The sequence below is a fragment of the Bos indicus genome, chromosome 19, assembly GCF_029378745.1.
Source record: "Bos indicus isolate NIAB-ARS_2022 breed Sahiwal x Tharparkar chromosome 19, NIAB-ARS_B.indTharparkar_mat_pri_1.0, whole genome shotgun sequence".
Classification (NCBI taxonomy): Eukaryota; Metazoa; Chordata; class Mammalia; order Artiodactyla; family Bovidae; genus Bos; species Bos indicus.
In genome coordinates, this window is record NC_091778.1 from 55030783 (window position 1) to 55043598 (window position 12816).

Consider the following 12816-nt stretch of genomic DNA (forward strand, 5'->3'; position numbering starts at 1 on the left):
CAGCAGGGTCTTTATCTCAAGACAGCAAAGGCCAGGGCCCACGGCCGTGTGCCAAAGGTAAATGGAAGCGTGGGTTTCCGGTAGATGAGAGCTGGAGTCCCCTCAGATAACAGCGGTGAGGGGTTGGGTTCTCGCCTCTGGTCATCGCAGCCTGCCACCTTGCCTTTCCCGGTTTTCCAGATTCAATCATTCAGAACCGGTACTAACTAGCAGTCTCACCGCCTGCTCGGGGTTCTGAGAGGGCCGCTCTCTGAATTAATTGAATAAACATTAGCTCGAACAGGTCTCCCATCCCCAGGACGTGCCGCCGAGGCTTTTTATTGATTTATTTTTCCGGAAAATTTGCTCTCTCGGGGAACTGTGAGCTAGTCAAACATGATTAGTCTAGAGCTTATCATGGCCGCCGCTCAGATTAGAGCTGAAATTGATTTGACCATGTCCCGTGGTGTCTCTCTCTTTGCTTTGGTGCTTCTGTGGGTCAGGACGAGGCTGGCCCAGGGGACCCGCCCCTCCACTCAAGGCTGCAAGGCAGTCACTACCCAGGTGGCCTTGGGCGGGGGGATGGTCTGGACCCCCACCAGAGCCTGGCGCCCTGGGACCTCAGCAAGAGGGCAGGGTGGTCTGCGGGCTGGGGCCCCAGGAAGGATAACGGGGATGGTTAGCTGGCTCTCGGCCCTGCTCTCAGGCTGTGCCAGGGACTGCAGCCTCCAGGTGAGCATCCAGCCTGTCAGAGTCCCCAGTGCCTACTCTTTCTATCAAACACTAGCCAGCTCTAATTTTTAAACCCAAGCCTTAAGGACAAGGTCTTTGTAATGTAGGTCCTGCCTCCTGGATTGAATCAGAGTGTGTGGATTCTCAGCTGAGCTGAGCGGGTCCTCACTGACCCCACAAGTGCTCTCAGAGTGGAGAGAATCCTTGCACCCGGAGCCGTGTAGCGGTACTGAGTTTTCTCCACTGATAAAGCTTCTAGTCTGTTAGCTTAATCATATTGCTTTTATCTTCATGATTGCATCATACTCTTTGCCCTCGTGAGGGCTTCGTTCCCGTTACCTCACCCAGGGACCACCCGTGGCTGTTGCTATTTTATTCCCTGGCATGAGCTGCAGCAGCTCTCTGATCCTTGTCATCCCCATTCACTGTTCCTGCACCCCTGACGAGCCAGCTTTGCACTCGTCCCTTGTCATCATTTATTAAGTAGCTTCTGTAGATTCGGAAGTAAGGACAGCTATAAACAGAGCTATAGGACCTTGCATCCTATTAGGGGAAGCAGACTCCTGAACGGTTAGAAGATGGATTATTATTGTTCTGATAGTAGTGTTGCAGTAAGAAGTTAACAAGGTATATGTTGTTAGTATAACAGATACGTTCATGATTATATTATAAAGTCACACCAACAGCCATGGGCGCCCCCTGGAAGCCGGAGACTTGGGGGCGAGGGGAGGGGTCAGAATCCAAGCCCGAGGGCCATCATGTGCCTCATGGAAAATCCTGGACATGGTCCCAAGAAAACAAGATACCATCAAGGACATTTGGGCAGAGGAGGGGCAGGATGTGGTGGTGTTCTGGGGCAAAGTGGAAGATGGCTTGAAGACAGCAGAGATTGCTCAGGGGTGATGGTGGGCGGGGGGTGCCGCAGGAGCCACAAAGGCTGGATCCAGGTGGTGCAATGAGAAGGGAGAGACAGAGCGAGTCCCTCGTCGTGGCCCAGTGTTCTGCCTGCACTTGTGGCCGTGGGGGCTTAGCCGGGCTCCCTCCCGCTGGGTCAGCTCCCCAGGCCCCCTACACACAGTCCCCAGGCCAGGCAGTAGCACGCTTTTGACTTTTAGGAGCCCTCTTCCTGGGGCCAGAGTAGCGGCCCCCAGAGCTGGGCTGGACCCTCTGAAGAAATGCTTAAAGCTGAGTGAGGGGCCAGCCATGTGTCAGCAGCCCAGGGACCCCGGGGATGCTTCCAGTTTGGCGCTGTGGCAAGTGGTGCCTCCACAAGTGGGCCTCCTCCCCTCGGGGCCCTAAGTCTCCATCTACAGACCCTGCCGTTTCTTACGGGGCCGATCCACAGGTGCCCCCCTGCCCTGGGTGGTGGTGCGAGATGCTTCTGAATGAGCATCTTCTTGGTGAGACCTCTGAGGGTGTCTTCCTTGGGTCCAGCTCGACCTTGGTGCCCAGTACATCAAGTCGGCCGTGAAGAACGTTCCCTCGGTGTTCCTGATGACCGACTCCCAGGTGGCCGAGGAGCAGTTCCTGGTGCTAATCAACGACCTGCTGGCCTCGGGGGAGATCCCGGGGCTGTTCATGGATGACGAGGTGGAGAACATCATCTCCTCCATGCGGCCCCAGGTGAAGTCCCTCGGCCTGACAGATACCCGAGAGGCGTGCTGGAAGTTCTTCATTGACAAAGTGCGCAGGAACCTGAAGGTAGGGGGGCCTGGGGCCTGGAGGGTTCCGGGGGGTCTTCTAGGCTGGGTCTTCACTCGGGGAGGAGTTGGGGGCTGTTCTACCTCGAACAGGAAGTGGAAAACTCTTAGGAGAGTTCCAGTGGGCTGCCTGGTGGAGGTGGGCTGTTAGTAGTGCCCCGTGGCCGAAAAGAAGTGTTTTCTGTATGCACTCCTCTCCCATAGAGCTCGTTAAATAGATTAGTTCACCTTGACCTTCCACATTCCCTCTTGGGGGATGCTGGCTAAGCTACTCGAGTTAGACTGAGTACGTGTTGGGTCCTTCTCTCCCTTCCGGTCTGTGTCCAGTAGAGCTGCCCTCTCCCCTCCCCGCCCCTGGCCAGGTGGCACTGCTGTTCTCATACCTCCCTCCCCACAAGGACCAGACTTGCTAAAGGGACCTGCATCCTCGCTGCCCAGCATGGATGCCCACTCCCCACTCCCTCTGGCACCCAGCCATCCTTCCGTCTTTGCGAGGGCCACCTCAGGAGAGCTTGGGCTCCCCTGCACCCCCACATCATGAAATGGCCACACTTCTCGCCCAGAACGGGGAATGTTCTCCGCACCACCACCACCCCCGCCCCCGCACTTGGAGACAAACACCACTCACAGAGTTTCCCTTCTAAACGGGATTTCTGCGAAAGCAGCACCGTTTGGCATTGCCGTCCCCCAGCGAGCAACCTCTGTGTCCTCTTCTAGGTGATCCTGTGTTTCTCCCCTGTGGGCTCCATCCTGCGAGTGCGAGCAAGAAAATTCCCCGCTGTGGTCAACTGCACGGCCATCAACTGGTTCCACGAGTGGCCGGAGGACGCCCTGGTGTCCGTCAGCGCGCGCTTCCTTGAGGACACGGAGGGGATTCAGGTGAGTCTCGGGGCACAGAGCTGGGAGGGAGGGGTCCCCATCATCTACCTCCAGGGACGGGATTAGGGTGAGGCACTCGCCTTGGGCGCAAAACTTAACGGGGCACCAAAAACTGCACTAAGATCAGCAATGTTTCAATGCGGTATTTTTAAAAAATCAATGCTGCGACATTCAAAATATCAAACTTATAAACAAAGGCCATCATTTGTTGATCTTGCGGCCCTGAGTCACTCTGACAGGGGAATGGTCATTTCAACCGGCTGGGGGTCCTGGGCTCCACAGGGCCAGTTCAGGGAGGTGTGATGCCCACGTGAGAACAGATGGAGAAGCTCGGGCTTTGAACACAGTCCCTGGTGGGAGCCTGTTGCCAAGCTCGTGTTTACTCTGATCCATGCATAAAGGTGCACACTTTTTCCTCCTGCCTTGGGCCCCAACACGGCTCAGCCCAAGGGGCTCTGCCCAGGGCTGCTCCCTCGCCTGTAACCTGCCTTTTATAGGGCAAGACAAGTACAACGGGGCAACGTAAGTCTTCTTTTACTTTTTACCTTCCGTTTATGGTGTCTGTCTTTTATCAAAAGACAGTGCCCACATTCACCATCTGAGTTCATTGCTGGCATAGAAATGGTCATTAAACTCTGACCCAGCTGATGCAAGTAATCGCAAGCCTAGAAAAAATCCCACGTGGTTATTGTGTCTGATTTATTTTGAACACATATTCAGTGGGATAAAATAAGCCTGAAATTAATCTCCTCCCTGGCTTTTAAAGATGGGCAAAGTTCCCTGCTTGCACGGTTAGAGTGTTCAGCTGCGGGATGAGCCATTCCTGGGAATGCAGCTCCGACCACGTGTCCTCCACGCCCCAAGTGAACATAGAGGCGGGGGCCTCCTAGGACCAGGGAATGGCTCCACCACCGGCACCAGTGAGGGCTGCCAAGTAGATGCCAAAGAAATGTGTGTCGGATGAATACCTTCCCAAATCAAGGTGGCGCTAGTGATAAAAGAAGGGCTTCCCTGGTAGCTCAGTTAGAAAGGAATCTGCCTACAGTGGAGGAGACCCAGGTTCGATCCCTGAGTCAGGAAGATCCCCTGGAGAAGGAAACGGCAACCCACTCCAGTATTCTTGCCTGGAGAACCCCAGTGGGCAGAGAAGTCTGGCGGGCTGCTGTCCGTGGGGTCGCAAAGAGTCGGACACAATTGAAGCGACTTAGCATGTGTGTACAAATGTTGCTCAGACAATTCGTGGGGCAAAGCTCCCAGTGCTTGTCTTCGGGCAGGTTGGGGGGGCCCAGGTGGTAGGGGCTGTGATCCTGACATGGACACAGGACAGAGGAGGCTGGGAAAGGAGTTACTAACCCCCCAGGCCCACAACAGGAAATGCCCAATACATGCTTACAGACGTCCTGGTTATTCAAATATGCTGAATATATGAATGTGTGACTCAGAACCGTCATAACCTCGGCTGTGAAAAGGTGCCCTGGTGGTGCCACGTCACCATTGCCCGTGAGAGCCCTGCAGGCCTTGTCATCTCGAGCCTCACTGGGCACCTGAGCTGCCAAGACTGAGAGGGGGGTCCCTCTCATCCAGGGTCCTTGGCAAGTAAGGGAATCCACCTTGTGGTCCTCTGTGGCCGGCAGCCTCCTCTTCCCCGGGTCGCTTCCACCAGGGCACCGGGGAGTGAATGGCCTGCCTGTCTTTGTAGCCGGAAGTCAAGGCCTCCATCAGCCTCTTCATGTCCTACGTACACACGACTGTCAACGAGATGTCCAAGGTGTACCTGGCCACCGAGAGGCGCTACAACTACACCACGCCCAAAACCTTCCTGGAGCAGATCAAGCTGTACCAGAACCTGCTGGCCAAGAAGAGGATGGAGCTGGTCGCCAAGATCGAGAGGCTGGAGAACGGGCTGATGAAGCTGCAGAGCACGGCCTCTCAGGTAAGAGGAGAATGGGGCCACGGGACGAGCTTCCGGAACCATCCCCCAGACGTGTGACATGTTGGTAAGGGGACCAGGACCCCCGCCTTGGGGAAACTTCCACTTGTAAACTAGAGTGAGGGTGTTGACCGTGACAGCGGGTCCCAGATCCTCTCGGGATGCTGAGGCCAGGTCAGGCGCTTCCTTGGGGAGGGAGGGCCTGAGTCTGGAGGGGTTTGCTCACCCCGTTGGGTGCAGCTCTTGAAGGTGGGTCCATCCTGGGGCGCCGTTCACACTGCCATGCCCCGATGAAACAGTGTCTGCTGTACTTTCACGCCACGTTAATTTTTAGTCTTCTGCCTGGTTTTGAGTGTCTTCCCTGGTGTAGCCCAGGCTCCCTCTTTACTGCCCACTGTTGGCGTCTCCCCAGGGAGCCTGGTAGACAGCCCCCGAGTCCCTGCCTCCTGGCCAAAGGTGCAGGTGGGGAACAACCCCCGACACAGGCGGAGCTACATGCGTCCGGCCACCCCTTGGGGGTCGAGAGGGGCACATAGTGGTGGGGGATGTCCAAGAAAGCGCTTACAGGAGCTGAGAAGTGGCCTGCCCCCTCCCTGGAGAGGAAAGAAAGAGGAGCCTGGCCCAGCGGGCGTTTCTTTTTCCCCAAATATACCTTCCGGAAGTGGTCCTAGGACAGTGAACGAGCTCAGGAGAGGGCAGTTACAGCACCCAAGGGGCTTCCCCAATGGTAGAAATCACCCAGATGGGGAAGGATGTCTCACCCCATCACTCACCACTTCCCAGTACCCTCTCCACCCAGCCTCTTGGGGCCTCACCCGAGCACCCAAGGCAGCATTTCATCCCCAGCCCCCAGCTCTCACAGCCCCACCCACCAGCCTCCCCACGACTCCTCGGCACCCTGGCCACCTTGACTGCCGCCTCCCCAAGCCTCAGGAATGGGTCTTATACTTGTGATGACCCTGTGTACACAGCTGGTGCTCAATGAATACTTACCTTGGAGAAGCTGAAAAAGCACAGAGAAATGCACCCCAGGGAGCAGAAAGCAACTGGCCAGGACCCCAGCCTACCCGTCTCCCTCACCTCCCCCTCCAGGTGGACGATTTAAAAGCCAAGCTGGCGGTTCAGGAGGCAGAGCTCAAGCAGAAAAACGAGAATGCGGACAAGCTGATCCATGTGGTGGGTGTGGAGACCGAGAAAGTCAGCAAGGAGAAAGCCATTGCTGATGAGGAGGAGATCAAGGTGGAGGTCATCAACAAGGTAGGCGGTGGGCAGCTCCACTCGGCCAGGCGCCTTCCCCGAGTGACCAGTATCTCCCTGCGGGCCCTGGCAACCCAGAAGGACTCCTGCAGGGAGGGCACCTCCCCTAAATGCAGGGCCCCTGGCTCAGCAGAGGGCTGCCCTCCCAGGGCCCCGCAGTGGCATCTCCTGAGCTGGTAAGAAATGCAGGTTCCCAGACCCCGGTTCTGCTGAACCGGGTCTGCATCTGAGGGACATGCTCATGTGAGCACATCAAGGCTTGAGAAGATGGCCTCAGAGCCCTGGGCCTCAGACTTCCTACACCAGAAGCCCCCAGAGGTTCCAACACCCCCGACTCTGGTGGGCTCCACACTGAAGGTCCCTGTGGTTGGGCTGATTTCTCATCACCCGTCTGCGTGCCCTTTGCGTCATCAGTCATGCCTCTGCCTGAGGGTCTAAATTAAGAGCCTCAGTAATTGTCTGCTGTCTCTTGAGCGGGCCTGAGTCAGCCTCCTCCCACGGCTGACAGGAGTGGGAAGCCTGAATACTTCCCACCAGCGCTGGAACGAGGGAGGGTCCCAGGAGCTCCGCTCGATCCCTCATGGTCAGCTGTATGACCACAGCCCTGTTAGGGTGGCCGGAAATGTGCCTGACATCTCAAAATTAGCAAGTGATACAGCCAGGATCCGAGCCAGGGCCCACACCTGTGCCTTGAACCCTGGGACCTGCCTTTTGATACTCACATGCAGCTTAATGTCTGGGTGCCCACCCCTCTCCAACCCCGGATCCCAAAAGGGCCCACCCAGACGTACTCAGGGAGGCTGGGGGCTGCTCCCAGCACCGCCGGCCAAGTCAGTGCCTTCCACGCCCTGTTCCCTGAAGTCGGGCACAGGGTGGGCTTCTCCAGAAGGTTCTTTGCAGAGGGACCTTCTTCCTTCTGTCCACCCTCCCCCGTGTCCAGCACAGCTCCCAGCCCCCATGGCCTTCTTCGTCTTCCTCTGCTGTCACTCAGGTCCTGATTGTTGATAGGAAGCTTCTCCCAATCTCTCTGGTGCCTGGAAGCTCAGAGAGGTTCTTCCCAACCCGAGTGAACGCATGCATGCATGAATGAATGGATAGATGTGTGAATACGGGTGTTCTCACTTTAAGAGGAGGATGGCCTGCACCTCCGAAACTGGCCCAATCTGGAGGAATTCCACAATGGCACCAAGAGACGAGGCCTCAAAGCCCTGGGCAGTGGCCTGCATGGGCCCAGGTTTCTCCTCTGGGCCTAGAAGCTGGAGCCAAGAGAAGGCAGTGTTCCCCTTCCTGAATCCCAGGTCAGCTGACGGCCCAGGGCCTTCTGACCTGAGTGTTTTTGGGCAAAGGAGCCAGCAGGCGTTTGGGGGCAGGAAGGTAGACTCCAGACGGTGACCCAGAGAGTGAGAGCAGAGGGGAGTGCCCCTCCTCACCCCTCCTCGCCACCCTTCAGGGTCCCCTTTCACACGCACCATCCACATGGACCCCAGCATCCATCTTTCCCATCTGGCTTCCTTCCAGAATGTCACCGAGAAACAAAAGGCCTGTGAAACGGACCTGGCCAAGGCAGAGCCGGCCCTGCTGGCCGCGCAAGAGGCTCTTGACACCCTGAACAAGGTGAGGGCTGGAGGAGGAGGAAGAATCAGGGACCGGGACCCCCAAGCTGAGAGGAGATGCCGTGGGGTCATCGCCAGGACCTCCCGGTCCTGCTCGGGGCTAAATCCCCACTCAGGTCCGTCCACCTGTCTCTGCAGAACAACCTGACGGAGCTGAAGTCCTTCGGGTCCCCCCCGGATGCCGTGGTCAACGTCACGGCTGCTGTGATGATTCTGACTGCACCTGGGGGCAAGATCCCCAAGGACAAGAGCTGGAAAGCTGCGAAAATCATGATGGGCAAAGTGGACACCTTCCTGGATTCCTTGAAAAAGTTCGACAAGGAGCACATCCCTGAGGCCTGCCTGAAAGCGTTCAAGTGAGTCAGGGCTCGGCTGCCCCCATGGGGTCTGCCCAGGTCTCATCCTGTCGGGAGCACATCACGTTCAGGCCCTGTGCGGTCGTGAACCTCCTCCCGCCTGTCCCTGGCCCCACACCACATGGTCCCAAGGGAAGCCTGTGCTTGCTGAGGGCAGGGCAGGGTCTTGAGCGACACAGTGAAGGCGGGACCCCAACTTCCTCCTACCTATCCGTGGCCCCACACCACGTGATCCCAAGGGAAGCCTGTGCTTGCTGGGGGCAGGGCAGGGTCTTGGGCGGCACAGAGAAGGTGGGACCCCACAGCCAGCAGGCAAGAGTCTGGGTGCATTTACCTGGACCTGGCTGCCAGGGCATCAATGTGAAACGTGATCCCAAGCCCGGGGGGAGCCTCATCACCCTCTGTCTCCCCAACCTTGGTCGATCTAGCTTCTTAAATGGGGTGAGGGTAGGGTCAGAGGGGTGGTCTACCCACCCCCTGGGTGGTGCTGCATGCAGGGATCAGTACAGGACCCTGCTTTTGCTCCTGGCACTTTAGAAGTAGCAGTGGGTTTTAGCCTTTTTGTGTCTTGTTCATAATTTGTCCCAGCTGTGCACGCATGTAGTTATTTTTAGTCCCTTATAGTTTCTTTGCATTTGTTGCTCAAGGAGACACTTGTCCAGGTGCAGTCACTGCAGCAAAGGGCCCCAGGTCCTAGTCCGTCTTGAGGTGGGACTTGGAAAGGATATGTAGAGTGGGCGCTTCCACACCTTGCCCCGTAAATCCAGTAGCACCAGCATTGGTGAGCACTGCACTTGTGAGCAGGCTTCCCAGGTAGCGCCAGTGGCAAAGAACCCTGCCTGCCAACGCAGGAGCCGTAAAAGACACAGGTTCGCTCCTTGGGTCAGGAAGATCCCGTGGAGGAGGGCACGGCAATCCACTCCAGTACTCTTGCCTGGAGAATCCCATGGACAGAGGAGCCTGGGGGCGACAGTCCACGGGGTCACAAAGAGTCGGATACGACTGAAGTGACTTAGCACGCACGCACTTGTGAGCACTCTGTGCCTAGCCATCCCCCCCAACCCAAGTTCAGGGCCAAGCTGACCTGACCCCAAGCGAGAAAGGGAGGCCTTCCCATGACCCCAGTGAGCCCAGGTGAGACCCCAGCCTCTCGGTTCCATCTGTATCAGAAGAGAGCTGGACGAATGAAAAGCATTTGATGACTAAGGAATAGTGTGAAGTTCAAGAGAAACACTTCCAGACTCGCCTCCAGGAGGTGGTCTGTGTTAACATTTGGCATGTTTCCTTTCAGTCTTTCTTCTAAAGATTTCCCCCTGGTAGTTGAAAGAATACTGTGTATATGCAATTATCTGTTCTGCTTTTTATTTTTTACTTAACATTGCAGGAGAAAAAAATCTTTTCCCTATCTTGTCAAAACACTTGATCTGTTTCTTTTTTTTTTTTTTAACCACAGATGAATTGTAATTTACTTAACTATACCTGCGCTGTTGAGGGTCTAGGCTGTCTCCGCTTCTGCCATCATAAACAGTGCCATGATAAATGTCTTCTCCTTGTCACCCAGCAAACTTCGCAACTGCCACCTCCCCATGCTGTCTGGAGTGTGCTTAACAGATGCAGACCCACCACCTAAATAGAGTGTAAAAAATGCCAGATAGAGGAGGTGATGGGCTGTGTTCCCCACCTAAACTCAAATCACACTTCAGTTATGATTTTTGAATCATCCATTCAGAATTCCTTCTGCAGACAGCTCAGTCTGTTAACGCTCAATGATGTCACCATTATTTTAAAAACACTAGTTTCTAGAGCTTCTTAGCTGCATCTGCGGGCACTGTTCCTCATCACTTTCGTAAGATAACACCTTAACGTCACCTCTTTGAAGTCTCACCTGTATGTAGAGCCTGAGCCTCACCGGTGATGCTGGAAAACTGGGCCCTGGTTCCGACACTTCCTGTGGGCATAAATCTGGGCAAGTTGCCATCCCCCCAGCACCAGTTTTCTTGCTGAGGGCCGGAGTGGTTGCAGAATGAAAGCGAGACCAGCTATAGAAGCAGCAGGGAACAGAGAGTTAAGGGGGGGAAGCAGCAGCTTTTCTTCATCTTGAAATCACTACTTCTTTTCCCTTTCATAGGCTTCCCTGATAGCTCAGTTGGTAAAGAATCTGCCTCCAACGCAGGAGACCCTGGTTCAGTTCCTGGATCAGGAAGGTCCGCTGCAGAAGGGATAGGCTACCCCCTCCAGTATTCTGGCCTGGAGAACTCCATGGACTGTACAGTCTGTGGGGTCGCAAAGAGTCGGACACAACTCGCGACTTTCACTTTTTTCCCTTTCATACCCTTAATTCCACTCCAGAGGCCAGAGTTCTGAGTTTCAGTCTTATCTTCTTCTTTCTGTGATCATGAAGATGCCAGGAGATAGTAAGTTAAACGTTCTGCTCCTCCTACGGCTCGTAATGGGCACTGGAGTCGCAGACAGATGCGGAGCTGCAGGCAGGTGCAGGGTGGCGGGAGCCTGTGTCCCCAGCCTGCTGTCACTCGCTCCCCAGGCCCTACCAAGGCAACCCGACCTTCGACCCCGAGTTCATCCGCTCAAAGTCCGCGGCTGCCGCGGGCCTGTGCTCTTGGTGCATCAACATCGTCCGCTTCTACGAGGTCTACTGCGACGTGGCCCCCAAGAGGCAGGCCCTGGAGGAGGCCAACGCTGAGCTGGCCGAGGCCCAGGAGAAGCTCTCCCGCATCAAGAACAAGATTGCCGTGAGTGCGGCCCGCGGTGCGGCTGGCCACCATCTCCGCCTGAGAGGGGTTGGCCTGGCCACCCCTGTCAATTACTGAGCATCTGACGTGGGGCCCGGAACACCCTGGAGGCCGCCTGCCTCGGCCGTGCTTGCGGCCCTCAGGCCCCTCGGGGATCTCAGCCCTCCCAGGGCTCAGCTGCCTCTACTCCCAGGAGAGCCAGGGGCATCCCGATTTCAGGGCCTTCCCACCTTGTCTTTCCAGGAGCTCAACGCCAATCTGAGCAACCTGACGTCGGCATTTGAGAAAGCGACGGCCGAGAAGATCAAGTGCCAGCAGGAGGCTGATGCCACCAATAGGGTGATCTCGCTGGCTAACAGGTACCTCGCCCCCACACCCCGTCACAAGACCCATCCTGTCCTCAGACCCACCACCCCCAAAAGGGATGAGCCCACAGAACGGCCTCTTGGGGGATAAGCCCCAGGTGCAGCCCCCACTTTCTGAGCACAGAGAGTCATGAGGATTAACGCTGGGAGGTCCCAAGGCTGCCTACCTGGCCTCCGGTGGGATGTGGACTCAGCTCTGCTGGGACAGTCAAAGGTGGTCTTTCGGTCACCTGGAAGAAGGGCTGCTCAGGTGATGCCAGAGACACACCTCCATGAGCCTAATCGGGCATCTGTACTTCTGCAAACCTGGCCCTGCTCTCGGACGCTGGGTGTGCTGTTCAGGGTTGGGGACCAGCCCTCGGGCTAGTGGCCTGAGAAGCACGAAGCACAGCCTGGAGTCCCCACCCCACACGGGGCCAGGTGGCCGCCAATGGACTAGCCACTGCCCAAAGCATGTGCTCAGCAGTGTCCAGGCAGTGGCCTCGGTGGTCAGGTCACGTGGTCAGATAGCATAGAGTGCTTGTGAGGCCAGCACCCTGGGGACAGAAGCTCGGCGTCCCCAACCGCACCCAGAAAACATTAGCTTTGCTTCCCTAAAGCGTTTTCTCCCCCAAACTCCCCACAAAGCACACTCACTCCTGAACCACTGAGCAAAGGAAGGCTTTGAAGCCACGAGGTCCATGGTACAGATGGAAGCACACCTTTCCCATCCCTCCAGCCTGCCCTCCCTCCCGCCGGGAGCACGGGCTCCTCTCTCGTCCACTGACCCCTGGCCCCCACCTCAGGCTAGTGGGAGGACTGGCGTCAGAAAATGTCCGCTGGGCCGAGTCGGTGGAGAGCTTCAAAGGCCAGGGCATCACGCTGTGTGGCGACGTCCTGCTGATCTCTGCCTTCGTCTCCTACGTGGGCTACTTCACCAAGAAGTACCGCAACGAGCTGATGGAGAGGTTCTGGATCCCTTACATAAACCATTTAAAGGTAAGAGGTCCCGTGGTGTTCATTAGGACGTCTGGGGAGGTCTGTGGGGGAGGGGAGGGCAGAACCAGCCAGGTCTCACCGTCGCTCCTGCGATGAACAAGGCAGAGGCTGTAGGGTAGCCAGGGTGCAGAGGGGGGCCTGGCGCGGACGATGCTGACATCCTTTCTGGCCAGGTCCCAAGCTGCTGCGAGCGGCTATCTGCCCCTGTGGCCCAGGTGTTATTCAGAGAGCCGCTTCCACCCGAGCAGTGAGTCAGGCCACACCGCCCCCCTCGGCA

At 56.7% G+C, this 12816-nt stretch overlaps 2 protein-coding genes across 10 annotated transcripts in view; one reads left to right on the forward strand and one right to left on the reverse strand.

Annotated features, from left to right (window-relative positions):
• The window catches only part of DNAH17 (dynein axonemal heavy chain 17), a 94625-nt gene that overhangs the window by 62189 nt on the left and 19620 nt on the right, over positions 1 to 12816 (forward strand). For all 3 annotated transcript variants that reach the window (XM_070773975.1, XM_019981371.2, XM_070773976.1), the window contains 9 exons: positions 2146 to 2412; positions 3129 to 3290; positions 4990 to 5223; positions 6313 to 6477; positions 7996 to 8091; positions 8229 to 8446; positions 10989 to 11196; positions 11440 to 11555; positions 12347 to 12539. In XM_070773975.1, the coding sequence (XP_070630076.1) occupies positions 2146 to 2412; positions 3129 to 3290; positions 4990 to 5223; positions 6313 to 6477; positions 7996 to 8091; positions 8229 to 8446; positions 10989 to 11196; positions 11440 to 11555; positions 12347 to 12539 (1659 nt within the window). The remainder of the gene's footprint in view (positions 1 to 2145; positions 2413 to 3128; positions 3291 to 4989; positions 5224 to 6312; positions 6478 to 7995; positions 8092 to 8228; positions 8447 to 10988; positions 11197 to 11439; positions 11556 to 12346; positions 12540 to 12816) is intronic.
• The window catches only part of PGS1 (phosphatidylglycerophosphate synthase 1), a 65536-nt gene continuing 55858 nt past the window's right edge, over positions 3139 to 12816 (reverse strand). For 3 of the 7 annotated variants that reach the window (XR_011562150.1, XR_002182997.2, XM_019981379.2), the window contains one exon: positions 3139 to 3266. The gene's annotated coding sequence lies outside the window, so the exon portion shown is untranslated. Of the gene's footprint in view, positions 3267 to 9047; positions 12627 to 12816 lie in introns of those variants that run through there. The other 4 variants (XR_011562149.1, XR_011562153.1, XM_070773977.1 and 1 more) reach the window with 2 other exon arrangements.